At 42.7% G+C, this 14,669-nt stretch overlaps 1 protein-coding gene across 2 annotated transcripts in view; it reads right to left on the bottom strand.

Moving 5' to 3' along the window:
- Positions 1 to 2,463: 2,463 nt before the first annotated feature.
- Positions 2,464 to 14,669, bottom strand: part of naa50 (N-alpha-acetyltransferase 50, NatE catalytic subunit) — a 31,483-nt gene continuing 19,277 nt past the window's right edge. For both annotated transcript variants that reach the window (XM_078221507.1, XM_078221509.1), the window contains exons 3-5: positions 10,671 to 10,790; positions 4,636 to 4,702; positions 2,464 to 3,126 (exon numbers count right to left, since the gene is read on the bottom strand). In XM_078221507.1, coding sequence (XP_078077633.1) covers positions 2,955 to 3,126; positions 4,636 to 4,702; positions 10,671 to 10,790 — 359 coding nt within the window. In that variant the 3' untranslated portion in view covers positions 2,464 to 2,954. The remainder of the gene's footprint in view (positions 3,127 to 4,635; positions 4,703 to 10,670; positions 10,791 to 14,669) is intronic.

The raw sequence follows: 14,669 nt of genomic DNA, 5'->3' as shown, positions 1-14,669 counted from the left end.
GTCACTGAGCAGGTTATTGCTGAGCAGGTGCTGCTTGATAGCTCTGTTGATGACCCCTTCCATCACTTTACTGATGATCGAGAGTAGACTGATTGGGCGGTAATTGGCCGGGTTGGATTTGTCCTGCTTTGTGTACACAGGACATACACGGGCAATTTTCCACATTGTTGGGCAGGTGCCAGTGTTGAAACTCTTCTGGAATATCCCAGTCCTGTTTCTTTGGCTGCTCCCTGATTTGCACTATCCATTTCCCCAGGAGGAAACAGTGGTCATGTCATTGGACTAGTAATTCAGAGGCAAAGAGAAAAAGCTATTAGACTTGGTCCTCACCAATCTCTCTATTCTGGATGCAACTGTCCATGACATTATAGGTAGCAGTGACACCCCAGAGGCCTTGTGAAGATCAAGTCCCACTTCCCACTGAGCATACACTATATGGTGCTGCGTGGCACCACCATCCTAAATTCAGAACAGATCCAGTAGCTCAAAACTGGGCATCCATGAGATGCAGTGGACCATCAGCAGCAGCAGAATTGTATCCAACCACAATCTGTAACCTCATGGCCTAGAATATCCCTCATTCTATCATAGCACCAAGTCAAGGGATCAACCCTGGTTCAATGAAGAGTGCAGGAGGGCATGCACCAAGCCTACCCAAAAGAAGCATCAACCTGGTGAAGCTACAACACAGGACTATTTGCATGACAAACAGCAGAAGCAGCATGCAATAGACAGAGCTATGGAGCTAAGGATTCCAATACAGCTACAACTCTGACATCCACCCAACAATATGAAAAATTGCCCAGGTGTATCCTGTCTGCAAAAAGTGGGACAAATCCAATCCGACCAGACCTTCTCTCGATCATCAGTGAAGGAAGGTGTCGTCGACAGTGCTGTGAAATGGCACTCACACAGCAATAACCTGCTCGCTGGTGCTCAGCTAGGGTTCTGCTACAACCACTCAGTTCCAGACCTTGTTACAGCCTTGTTCCAAACGTAGACAAAAGGACGGAATTCCAGAGGTGAGGTGAGGATGACTGCCCTTATCATCATGCCAGCATTGGACAGAGTGTGGCATGAAGGAGCTCTGACAAAATTGAAGTCAATGGGAATCAGGGGAAAACTCTCCACTAATTAGTCATGCCTAGCACAGAGGAAGATGGTTCAAGTTATTTGAAGTGAATTATCTCAATCACAGGGCTTTGCTTCAAAGTTCCTCACAATAGTGTCCTAGATTCAACCATTTTCAGTTGCTTCATTAATGACCTTCCTGCCACCATGAGGGATGATCGCTGATGACTGCAGAATGTTCAGCACCATTCACAACTCCTCAGATACTGAAGCAGTCTGCGTCCATCTGCAGCAAGGCCAGGACAACATTCAGGTTTGGGCTGGCAAGTGTCAAGTAACATTGTGTCACATAAGTGCTGGGCAAGGACCATCTCCAACAAGAGAGAATCTAACCATTTCCCCATGACATCCAATGGCATTATCATCACTGAATCCCCTATCAACAACATCCTGGGGATTACCACTGACCAGAAACTGAACTGGACCAGTCATATAAATGCTGTCGTTACAAGAGCAAAGGCTGGGAACTCTGCAGTAAGTAACTCACCTCCCAATTCCCCAAAGCCTGTCCACAATCTACAAGGCTCAAGTCAGGAGTGTGATGGACAAGAGCAGGTTCAACAACACCATCTGGGACAGAGAAGGAGCTCAACACCGTCTAGGACACAGAAGCCTCCATGATCAGCACTGCATCAACTAAGCTAAGCATTCACTCCCTCCACCAATGACACACAGTGGTAGCAGTGTGTACTACATACAAGATGCACTGTAGCAACTACCCAAGGCTCCTTTGACAGAACCTTCCAAACCATCAATCACTACCACCTAGAAAGACAAGGGCAACAGACACATGGGAACACCACCGTTTGCAAGTTCCCTTCCGAGCCACACACCACCCTGACTTGGAAATATAATCGGCCTTTCTTCACTGTAGCCGGATCAAAACCCTGGAGCTCCCTCACAGAACAGTGGGTGTACCTACACCACATGGACTGCAGAAGTTCAAGGCAGCGACTCGCCACCTTCTCAAGGGCAATTAATAATGGACAACGAATGTTGTGAGGAGGAGACGATGCCCACATTTCATGAAAGAACTTTTAAAAATACATCAGATTGTTATTAATTTACCCAAGGCCCCATTGCTTCACCTCAAGCCCCAACAGCTGACCCTTTGTGTTCCTGCCACAACCCTGAGGTTTCATCCAATCCTTGTGTGGCACAGGCTTGGCTTGTGAAACCTGACAACCCAAGGCTGGACTACACATTAAATAGGAGCAAACACTGGAATTGAGACCAGTGGGTGGATACACCAACAGCTCCAGCAGGACAAAAGGGACAGGACATGGTTCCAGCTGACAAAATGAATCAGTGAGCACACCAGACTATCCAGTATCACCTTTAAAATTGAAATATTTATTCCATGAAATGAAAAGTGGGAGATATAACTCCAATAGGCACAAATAAGTTTGTAGGACAATTAGTTCTTGAAAGTACTAATTCAACTTTTATGGAAAAAAAAATGAACTATGCATGAATAGGTCTGAATTTCTTTTTAAATACAAAATCAGATCACTTCTTTGCACGTTTGAATTGGAAAACAAAAAAAAAAATCCCATTTAGAACTTGGTAAAGTAATAAAAACATGCCTAAACCCCCATGCTTTGATTACAGTTCTGGCAGATGGGTTGTTTGTCTCAGATACATTAATTCTAACTGGTGAAGATACAGAATGCTTTATGCGAGAATAATTTTGAGTGGTTTCAGGTTAATGTGGTAAGAATATTGCCACAACGCGTTGTAGAGAACAGGTTCCTCTCGACGCTCGCCCCCCAACCGTCTGTACAGACTTTTTTGGCAACAAACGTGCACACTCAGCCACAACTTCACTTCTGATTTTCCACACTCTGGCATGGAGAAATGTATTTGAGGGTTTTCTGCAAAACATGTGCGTCAGCTGGCTCTATCCTCTTGTAGTAGTTCTTTTTAGTTTCTATTATTCCAAAGCCAAATTTTCTGTAGAATTCAATAGCTGATTCATTGCTGATTTGAACGTGCCTGCAAAGGTAAACACAGTGTTAATGTATACAGCACCTCTAGAAATTCAGCATTTACCTCAGGACGCATTTACAGTACAGCTGCAGCATTGGGGTGAAACGCTTTTGTTACATTAGTAAATGGGAACTCAATCTGGAACCCGCACTTAACCAGATACCAAAAGGAAATGAAGCAAGGGTTCCCTGGGGAAGGGGATCATGCTTTGCTTTGGACTCAATTTACACGTCGAGTTCAGCATGCGATTTTGATTTTGCACCAATGTTAAACTCGTGACAAGCGAACGCCCTGCTATTCTGGCACACAATGGCTGAATGTCACTCGCTGGTGCCTGATTTGGACTGGCAGACAAACAGAGAATTTGGAGCACTCAACAGCTTTCATCATCGTAAGTTCCCTCAGCGTAGGTTAAAGCCAGCAAAGTTCAACATCTACACTTAGCCAAGAGTATAATTGCTGTAAGCCCAAAGGGTCAAATTTATAACAAGAACAGTCTGTGTTTATATTGCTGGCAGCTCCGAAAGCTGTCCAGAACACCACACCATGCATTTCCTAATCAATAGCCCACTTGCTGCTGCTTAGGTGGCTTGTTATGGTGTGAGTTTTTAGACAGGGCGAGAGTTATTTACGCTTGCTGTGCACTCGGGTGGTTGAAACGACACATGGGCACCTCTGTCAAAGCTCAAAAGGAAAAATCATAGCAGTTTCCCCCGCCCCCACCTTCATCATAACTCATCCCCCCAAAGCCGACAATTACTGCAGCAAGTTCTAAATTTTAAAATGAGATTGGAGCATAACGTGACTTATCAACACTGTTGTGTTTTAGAACACACAAACCTCAGAAGAAAATATTATGGATGGATATTCAAGCAAGAAATTTGATTATAATGCAGGAAGGTTACGTGCTGCTGCCCCCACTTTCTCTGTTGCTTTTGTATGATCCCAGAAGCGAGGAGGACCTTTGGGTAGTTTTGGCAGCTGCATACAGGGTGTTTCTCTGCTTTCACCCTTTGCTAGAGTCCACACTACATTGCCATTGTGCCACATCTGCCAAAATTACCAACTACCCGTAACACTTCATGCCACAATGTGCTTTGTTTCACCTTTTCAACATCTGTCCCTCCGCTGTGAGATAGCGGTTAATAGGACTCACCACAAGAAGAGGTGGACAGGGTCTGAAGTGAGAGGCTGTAGATCCTGACAGGACCTCAGGTCAGAGGTCAGACTCCTTTTCGCTAATGAGGCATTAGCCAGGATCCATCCTGCAAACAAGAATCAATCCCCCCACCAAACCTTGATGGATACAAGGAGTATCTGAGTGCTGATATTAAGATTGCTTGCAGACTGTGCAGGCAAAAGCTGCGGACATTTATATTGAGTGTACAGAAATTGTGTTTGCTAAACAAGCAACATCCCTGTACAATCTTATGCAACAACCATTTCCAAATTTGCGTTTAACAAACAATTATCTGCTGGGGAAGAACTGATTTGAAAAAAACAGTGCATACTCACAGATAAATATTGTCAAAAGTTCCATCCTTTTCACAGATGTTTAACACATGATTCAGCATTTTAGTTCCTAAATAATAAAAAAAAGAATAAATCATTCAATGCTGGTAGTCAGAGCTCATATTCTCTGAAAAGAAATTGCCTGTGCATCACAAGTAGGCAGTAACCCAAAATGTTACATGCACATAATCCAAGGTAGGGCATGATGAGGAGCAACTAGGATATGTCAGGCTGTGCTCCAGGAAACAGACCATGACCATAAAAGCTCTCGGAATTTTGCCACAGATGTGATGCCTTTATACAAGTGTGACAAAACATCTGCTCTGACTACTGACTTTCAGTTCTGTCCTTCAAACTGGGCTTTTACATTAACTTACTTCATTAACGCATGTACTTGGAGCTGGATATTAAAGCACAAATCATAGAATCCCTACAGTGCAGAGGAGGCCATTCGGCTCATCAAGTCTGCACCGACTCTCTAACAGAGCATCTTACCCAGGCCATCTTCCCACCCTATACCCGTAACCCCACACATTTTCCAGCTAACCTACACATCTTTGGAGTGAGGGGGGGAACTGGAGCACCTGGAGGAAACTTGCGCAGAGACTGGGAGAACTCCCAAGACCGGAATCGAACCTGGACCCCTGGTGCTGAGAGGCAGCAAACGATGGCAGCCTTCCAGTTTTCCTCAGTTTTAAAGTCACGAAAATACTTTTCTCGTGAGGTTGCACTTACCGAAAGGTGCTTCTAGTGGTCACAGCCTTTTACATCCAGCAACAAAAAGTCACCAATGGCATTTTGCCCCATGACAACATCCCAATTTGAAGTGGAGATCCACTGGATCAAAAGGTAAATTACAACCCCAGATTTTTTTAAAAATGTAGGTAGCTGATAACAACTTTGACTTTAAAGTACCGCACTTTTATACATAACCTTTAACCGGCCAACTTTTGACTCAAGCTCTCTGGCGCTGGCAAATTGTCAGAGCAGCAGGAAAGGATATAAATTCCATCCAGGAGTTACTGTCATGTCACACATCTAATCGGGCAACTACTGTATTTTTGTCTAGTTGGAGACTGTACGTTGAGTGGGGTGAACTCTTCATCAGCACTTTAAACAGATACATCCCAAAGTCAAAATAGGAACAGGTCTAAAAGGCCTATTAAATGAAGAAGCTTGATGGGCTGTCAGTTGGTGTTGCAGTCCATTCAACATGTTCCACTGCCAAGTATTGGACAAGACTGAAAGACTCATGGAATTTGATGCCATTAAGCGGAACAAAATGTTCTGAAAGGTCATCAGCTTGAAACGTTAACTCGGTTTCTCATTTCAGAAACGCTGCAAAACCTCCTGAATTTTTCCACCATTTTGTGTTCCTGATTTTGATGTTGCACAGTCTGATCAGACACGGTTCTGTCCAGTTAGCTGTAATCAAAGTCTCTTCTGTGTATTACGGATAAAGCAAAGATACTGATCCAAAACGGTGATTTTTTAAAACGTGAGTCCAGATATTTTGAATTGCAATCCATGCAAAGTGAGAATCCACTACAGCAGCTTTTGCCCGCTTGCTTATCCAGTCTAATGCAGAAACCTTCTGATATGCTCAGTGTTCACTCCCAATGTTTCAATCACAATTTCATTCCAGCAACAAGCATTTGGCACATTCCCTGCATTCAGCTGTTAAACAGGTTTAACTTTGGGGCAAATTTCATGCCCATTAACCATGAACGGGCAGTAATAGCAAATTGTTAATGCTTACATTTCATTACTAAACTGCACACTGGAATGGACAACCTTTACATTTCAATCACAAATGTACAAGAATATGGAACTCACCATCTCAGGGATTCGATGAGATAAACAGATGAAATGATCTGCTTCTGTGCTGCAGATTTTATTTAAGGACAGTTGCTTTTTACAGCCCTCTGAATGTCCACTCCATCCTGGAACACCTACCTCGTCCGTTTCATTTCTAGCTCTAATGGAAATACTATTTTCCTCGTACTTTCAAGTTTTCCTTTTTCCAATATCTATTCACTGTCCTTTAAAACCACCAGTCAAGTGTTTGAAAATAGGATTAGGATAGTTGGGTGGTTTGTCTTTGACTGGCGCAGAGTGGATGGGCTGAAGGGCCTTTTTCTGTGCTGTAGACCTCTATGGCTCTACGACCGTAGATTTTGCTACCACCACTGTTTCTGGTAGGGCATGCCATGAGTTACAAACAGAGATGAGAATGGAAACTCCTGTCCCTTTCCCTTGCTGTCCGTAATCAGTCTGTCTTGATGTGTGTGTTTCTTAACCTTTAGTCAATTTGAATAACCAGCAGCAAGCTTTCGTGGGTTTAAATAAAGAAGGTTATTTATTCATGGATTCACTTTGCAAAATCTAATATTATATCACTCACTAACCACCTCTCTCTCACACACTCGAAAAAAATATAGTTAAAGAGGATAGTGCACTTTTACACATTACAAACAGGGATAGTTCATAAGTCACACAATTGGCTGGTCTCAATGGAGGCCTGAAGAAGAATAGGTTCTTTCCAACACTACAAATGTAGCGAGGAGAATCTAATAACTGAAGTCATATATCAAAGTCATTGCACAATTCCCTCAAAGAGATGGATTTTTCTGCAGGTCACAAAGTTAGTTGCTTGTGGTTTATTACTAGGTCAGTTTTCTGTGCCAGTGGATTTGAAAAGAATAAGCTCGAAGACCTTAAGTTGTTGCAGTCTCTGGTTTTAAGGCATAGATATTGCTGCCTTTGCTTCTACTGATGTTGTTTTTTGCTGTGCTGTTTGCAGACTGACTTGATTTCTTTTGGAGTAAGTAGGACAGTCACGTTCAATACTTCTGTTGTCCATCCAGAATAATTTGAAGTTTGAAGCCATTGCTACACAGTGGGGCTGGATGGTGGCCACTGACATGTAACTTACGATTTGACTGGTTTCTTTGCCGCTCTCTTTGATAAGTTTCAATTTCTGAGATAGTAAGTCTCGGCGCATGGCCTTATCGGCCGTTCACACCATGCTCCTGCTGCAGCGAGGTTGGAGAATTTGGCGCCAGCCATATCTCCGTTCACTGCAGTGGGATGGGAAAATTCTGCCGCCATGAGCGGCAGTAACACTCCGGCCTAGGATTCCACAGATGAGAGTTTTGGGTAAGTCCACAAACGATAAGTATGAATTCTACAAGCGGTTTCAACTTAGTATGTCCATTCAAGAGGGGCCTTCATCCATGGTCTTTCAATTGGGAACTCTCCAGAGTTTTGAGATATTTCTGAGTCTATGCAGAAATTGTAAAAGTCACCTGACCCTCAGAGTCAATTTAGAAAGACAGTGCAGCAAAACAACACAACATGGGATACAGTCAATTTTTAAATGAAAAGGCAGTTTCAGAAAATTCTATACTGAATATAGTCCATGTATAATGTTATGACTAAGACATGCCTTTACTGGGCATGACATACAACTTAACCTTCTTAGATTTCACCTTAATATCTCCCTACTAAAATTGATGACCTCTACTCACCAACTAGTACAGCAAGACTTTCGGAATTTCTCAGATCAGAATCTCAAATTCTGAACACATTCTCACAGTTAGCGAATCAAAATTAAGTGTCAGCATCCTCACCTCGGACTCAGAAGGTGGGGGTTTGGAGAATCGAAATTTTTGAATGTATTGGAACAGGTTAACAAAGCAGTCAGTAAAACATATGGGATTCTTGGCTTTGTACAGGCACAGAGAACAAAAGCAGGAAGTTACATTAAACCTTTCTAGACCCCAGCTGGAGTGTTAAATCCAATTCTGCCCGCTACACTTCAGTGAAGATGTAAAGGATTTGAAGAGATTTACTAGATTGATCCAAGGGTTGGGGGATTACGGTTCTGTGGAGAAGCTGGGGTTGTTCTCCTTGGAGCAGAGAAGGTTAAGAGAAGATTTAATAGCAATGCCCAAAATGTTAAAAAGGTTTAGACAGAGTAAATGAAGGGAAACTGTTTCAATGGCTGAAGAGTCGAGAGCACAGATTTAAGGTGATTGGCAAAGTAAAAATAGACAACATGAGGAAAAGCTACTTTACAAACAAGGGGTTATGATTTGAAATGTACTGCCTGATTGGGTGATATAAACAGATTCAGTAGAAACTTTCAAAAGGGAACTGTAAAAGTGCAGGAATATGGGGAAGGGGTTAGTTAGAGAGTGGGACTATCTTCAAAAAAGCCAGTGTAGGTTCAATAGGCCAAATGGCCACTTTCTGAACTGTGCTATTCTATAATTTCTCAAACTCAAGCACATAATCCAGTCCGACACTCCAGTGCAGCACTGAGGGAGTGCTGCATCAGTGGAGGTGTCCTCTTTCATATATGCCACTAAATGAAGCCCCCATCTGCCCCCCCCAAATGGACTAAAAAGATACCATTACACTAATTCAAAAAGCACAGGAGTTACGCCCTGATATTTGGCATGGATATCTATTTCTCAAGCAATATCATTAAATAAGATGATTCAACAATTGTCATACTTCTGCTTGTGGGATCTTGATGTAAATTGGCTGCTGTGCTTCCTATACCACAGTGACCACACTTCAAAAGTACTTCATTGGCTGTGAAGAACTTTGGTATTACTTGAGGTCGGTAAAGGTGGTACAGAAATTCACGTAAATAGTAAGCAGTTTCCCCAACATTCAGCCAATCTTATATTTCTCAAAACAGATCAGGTCTTGCTGGTCAGAGATCCTCAGAGCGAAAAGGAACCACCTTCTGGACAAGGATGGACCATGAGAAGTGGCACATTGTGAAGTGAAGTAGGGAATAATTTTCTCAAAAAGAAGTTTCCACATTTCTGAAAATGTGACATTATGAAGGTATGTGCCTGTGTGCCCACTAGGTGGCGGTGGTAGGAGATGTGGTCATTTGACCAAAGCTAAACTCTTTTTTGACCCCAAACGGATTCAGTTCGCACAAGGAGCTCATTTCTTCCAGCACTATTCCCCAGAATCGCTTTGAGGCTTTACCAGAGCTTCAAAAAATGTATTACTTCTGCAGTTTGTTTCACAAAGACAATATTTCATCCAAGAGGAAAAGTAGATCAAAATGTCTTCAGTGAGACCTGCTGCCATATAAAGCCACATATCTGCTGCAGACTCTACAAAAGCAGATCAGGTTTCCTATTTGCTCAGCAATATAGTGTATCTAGCATCCCCATCACAGCCTTAAAACATGGACTTGAGCATCTGGGTTGAAGGAGGGGTGTTGAGCACCAAGAGCAGCTAACTCTATACTCACCAACATCTGGTGTCAACAACAATTCGAGGCAACATAGCAAACAAAAACATTTCAGATGGTTTCATGTTGGATGGGAAAATTGGAGTTCTACCCAGAGTTCTGCACTACCCTAGGAGTGTCAACATCACTCCACATAGCAGAGAAGACATCAATGATATCCCCGTAAAGCATCTCTGCTTTATTCATGTCCTGATGTGGAGATGCCGGCGTTGGACTGAGGTAAGCACAGTAAGAAGTCTCACAACACCAGGTTAAAGTCCAACAGATTTATTTGGTAGCAAACACCATAAGCTTTCGGAGCACTGCTCCTTCGTCAGATGGAGTGGGAATGTGCTCTCAAACAGTGCACAGTTATTCATGTCCAGCAGGCTTGAGCAAAGCTAACCAGCAACTGATGGTCAGAACAATCACTCAATGTTGTATTGCTCATAATAATGCTCAAGGAATATACTGGATAAACAGACAATAAAAATCAAAGCCAAAGATGAGAACAGGCTATTTAGTGCACTGACGTTCATCGCTTGACTATCATTTAACATAGCATCCAACTCTAGTTTGAATGTTCCACTCTAATGTGTCTATCTAACTTATCAACTTGAATCATCTTAAATCCTCTAATAAGATCAGCCTTAAGCTCTTATGCTCAAAGAAATACAAGCAGAGTTGAAGCAACATTGTCGAATTAGGTAAGAAACTTTGAGTTTATAAAGGCACCAGAGGAAACTTAATGTTGTAATCCTCTTATTCAACTTACCTATTCCTAGCCTGCGGTATGGTGCCAGGCATCCCAGGGTCATGATGTACAATCGCTTTTGGTTTTGCGAATGATCCACCCTACAACACACTGCACCCACTGCAATGTCATTGAAATAAGCTGAAAATAAAACAGATAAAACAATTCTTTAATTTCACCATTCAGCACTAAACATATAAACATTTCCAACTAAAACAAGCCCAACAAAAATTATTATACAATAAGCTGCATTTCCTCAGCTACATCATTTTCTGAGAATACATCTTTCTTTAAAGAGATTAAACTTTGTGTAAAGTATTTTCCATATCTTTTACAATTAATCACTTTTTTGAGAAGTATCTTAAATTTTATAGTTTAATTTGACCCTATTATTGCCTCCCAGCTCTCCCTTCAGCTTCTCCAGCGATGCAGGTTAGGGCGACTGCCGCTGGGGATCCCAATCATTTCAAATTTAATCCTCAGAACCCTGCAAAACCTCCTTCCAGGCAACTGGTGTTGCTTACTCAGCTTTGCAGGAGGGAGCCAGTTGTAAACCAACTCCAAGGCTGGTAAAGATCCACATAAAAAGAGTGAATCAGATGCTGATGAGGCAGTGACGTAGCAAAGGGAAGTAGTAAGGTGCCAACATTTCATTGTTAGTCTGGTGAAGGTTATGGTGGGGTTTTGATTGGATAGACAAGGAGAAACCGACTCAAGAACAGCTTCTTCCCTGTTGCTATTAGACTTTTGAATGGACCTACCTCGCACCAAGTTCGTCTTTCTCTACACTCCAGCCAGTACATTCTGCACGCTCTCCTTTCCTTCTCTATGAACGGTGTGCTGTGTCTCCATTGCGCGCAAGAAACAATACTTTTCACTGTTTACTAACACATCTGACAATAATAAATCAAATCAAACTGTTTCCATAGGCAGGAGACAAGTAACCAGCCAGAGGGGTTTTTATAAATCACAGTGAATTGTTGAGATTTGGAATGCACTGCCAGGAAAGGTGATGGAAGCAGATTCAATAGGAACTTTCAAAAGGGACCTGGAAAAATACTCAAAAGGAAAATAAATCTCACTTTAGGAATGGTTTTAATTCACTAGCTCCTTTGGAGAGCCAGCACAGACACAATGGGCCGTAAGGCCTCCTGCTGTGCCGAATGATTCTATAAGCTATAAAACACAGGAAATATTATTAGGACATTTCTTTTTACTTCCAGGCTTTATTTCCCCTTGAACACAATACCAAAAAAATCTAACAGAACTGCTCAAATCTCATACCAACCACTGTTGTTAAATGCCAAGAGAAGCTGCTGAAACACAGATGGTCTGTGATCAGTAATGCACGCGTGCTCTTGCAGGTTTGAATGGCCCCTTCTGTTAACATTTCAATATGCAGTGAGGAAAGGCTTGCCTTTGGATTCAATTAGTAAAACTACTACAGATTTCTGTTGTACAGTCATGGGATTCATTCGTGCATATCCCATTTAACTTTTGTACAAAAATTGTACAAGTTCCTTCTAGAACAGTAGCATAGAAACAGTGACAATCTGTAACCGTGCTTGCATGTAGGGCATCCTTGCTACTTTAACAGGCACGGACAAGGATTTGGTCATTTCAAATCAAAAGTAGTTCAGGGTAGTCAGACAGACAAAATGTCAACATTGCCTGTCCTCCTCTTCTATCTGCCTGGGATTCTCTCCCTTTAAACTAGACTAAACCAATATGGGTCCACCTCCAGATTGAGCCAGTACCAGAGGGGATAACCATGACCCCATTCCTAACCAGGCTGGGTCAATGTCTTAAAAGATTCAATGAAGAAAGGGGGCTGGCATCTCAGAACTCAACTGATGTCAATGGAGAACTGAAGGAGTGCTGCATTGGCAGGGGTGCCTCATATGAAAAAAAAAGTACCAGCCACCTGTAGAATGAACACAAAGTCATGGACTACTCAGGAGATTGCGCTTTCAAGCTTTCCTGACATAGAAACCATTTATTGTTGTAAGATTTGCACTGAAAAGCTAGGTTCCAATGTGATTCAGGATTGCCAACAGCTAGATGCAAGGGCAACATCATCAAACTCACTCCACGACTCAAAAACACATTCCAATCTGCACAAACCTAAACACACACAGACATACACACCCACCTATACACCCCCCAACCCTCTACGCACACAAACACAAGGAATTAGATAATCTGGTACTGTACTAACAGAAGACAGGGCCACTCCAGACATTTCAAAGTATGAGCCTCTAGTACCTGCGATTTTAAATATGCTCAAGCTCCGGTTACAGATCTTGCTCATGCCTTTAGTTACATAGAATTTGCAGCACAGAAACAGGCCATTCAGCCCAACTGGTCAATGCTGCTTCAGGTCTGCGACATGAAGCTTTTTTTTAAAAAATGCAGTGAATTATTGTGATCTGGAATGCGCTGTCTGAAAGGGCGGTGGAAGCAGATTAAATAGTAATTTTCAAATGGGAAAATATATTATCGAGCAGTTGAAGAGCAGCGATGCAGTGGGATTAATCGAATAGCCCTACCAAAGAACTGGCACAGGGCCAAATGGCCTCCTTCTGTGCCGAATCGCTCTATGATTCAACAAGCCTCCTCCCACCCCTTCAGTGTGCCAAAGGAGAAGCTGTTCCCCCTTTAGCTTGCAGCTGTAGTCACATTCCATGGTCACTTGCCATTCTTTGTAACATTCAAGCAATAATTTACCTACAGAGCGGAAGTAGAAATCTTGACTTTCTGAAAGCATGAGTTAAGTACCAAGAGAAGCAGAAACCCTGACCTACACAATCCAATCTGGATTCCATCTGTGGCAAACATGCAACAGAGATGCTGGGTGGTATGGCATTCAAAAGCTAAAATTTCAATCTTCCCTTTGGGAGAAACTTAGGTAGAAGTCACCCTGCTGCATGGTCCCAACATGCAAGCAGTTAGATTCCAAAAAACATTCAGAACACACGCCAGTCCAAAGCTTGACTGAATGCATGGCAGTAACACTATTATTTTATTTTGATTATTGGGCTTGAAAGAAAATCAAAAGATTTATCACAATTTTTTGGAGCTAGATTCAGATCCCAAGCAGGAAGAGGGATTTTCTAGTGGTTTCATATACACAAAACATTTTGATGAATCCCTCTGCTTTGCATCACCTTCAATAAATGGCTGCTTGTCATGGCATGTAAGTACACGTATAACGTTGCAGGTGATACAAAGTTGGGTGAGAGGGTGAGCTGTGAGGAGGATGCAGAGATGCTTCAGCGTGATTTGGACAAGCTGAGTGTGTGGGTATCTGCATGGCAGATGCAGTATAATGTGGATAAATGTGAGGTTATCTACTTTGGTAGCAATAAGAGGGCGGCACGGTAGCACAGTGGTTAGCACTGCTGCTTCACAGCTCCAGGGACCTGGGTTCGATTCCCGGCTTGGGTCACTGTCTGTGTGGAGTTTGCACATTCTCCTTGTGTCTGCGTGGGTTTCTTCCGGGTGCTCCGGTTTCCTCCCACAGTCCAAAGATGTGCGGGTTAGGTTGATTGGCCAGGTTAAAAATTGCCCCTTAGAGTCCTGAGATGCGTAGGTTTGAGGGATTAGCGGGTAAATATGTGGGGGTAGGGCCTGGGTGGGATTGTGGTCGGTGTAGACTCGATGGGCCGAATGGCGTCCTTCTGCACTGTAGGGTTTCTATGATTTCTATGAATAATAGGAAGACAGATTATTACTTGAATGGGTGTAAATTGAGAGAGATGGATATTCAACGAGACCTTGGAGTCTTCATGCATCAGTCACTGAAAGTAAGCGTGCAGGTACAGCAGGCAGTAAAGAAGGCAAATAGTATGTTGGCCTTCATAGCGAAAGGATTTGCGTATAGGGATAGAAATGTTTTGCTGCAATTGTATAGGGTGTTGGTGAAGCCACATCTGGAATATTGTGCGTAAGTTTGGTGTCCTTATCTGAGGAAGGATGTCCTTGCTATAGAGGGAGTACAACAAAGGTTTACCGGGCTAA

Source organism: Mustelus asterias, chromosome 10 (assembly GCF_964213995.1).
Source record: "Mustelus asterias chromosome 10, sMusAst1.hap1.1, whole genome shotgun sequence".
In the NCBI taxonomy this organism is placed as follows: domain Eukaryota; kingdom Metazoa; phylum Chordata; class Chondrichthyes; order Carcharhiniformes; family Triakidae; genus Mustelus; species Mustelus asterias.
The sequence above is the reverse complement of the archived record's forward strand: the minus strand, read 5'-3'. Positions and strand labels throughout refer to the sequence as shown.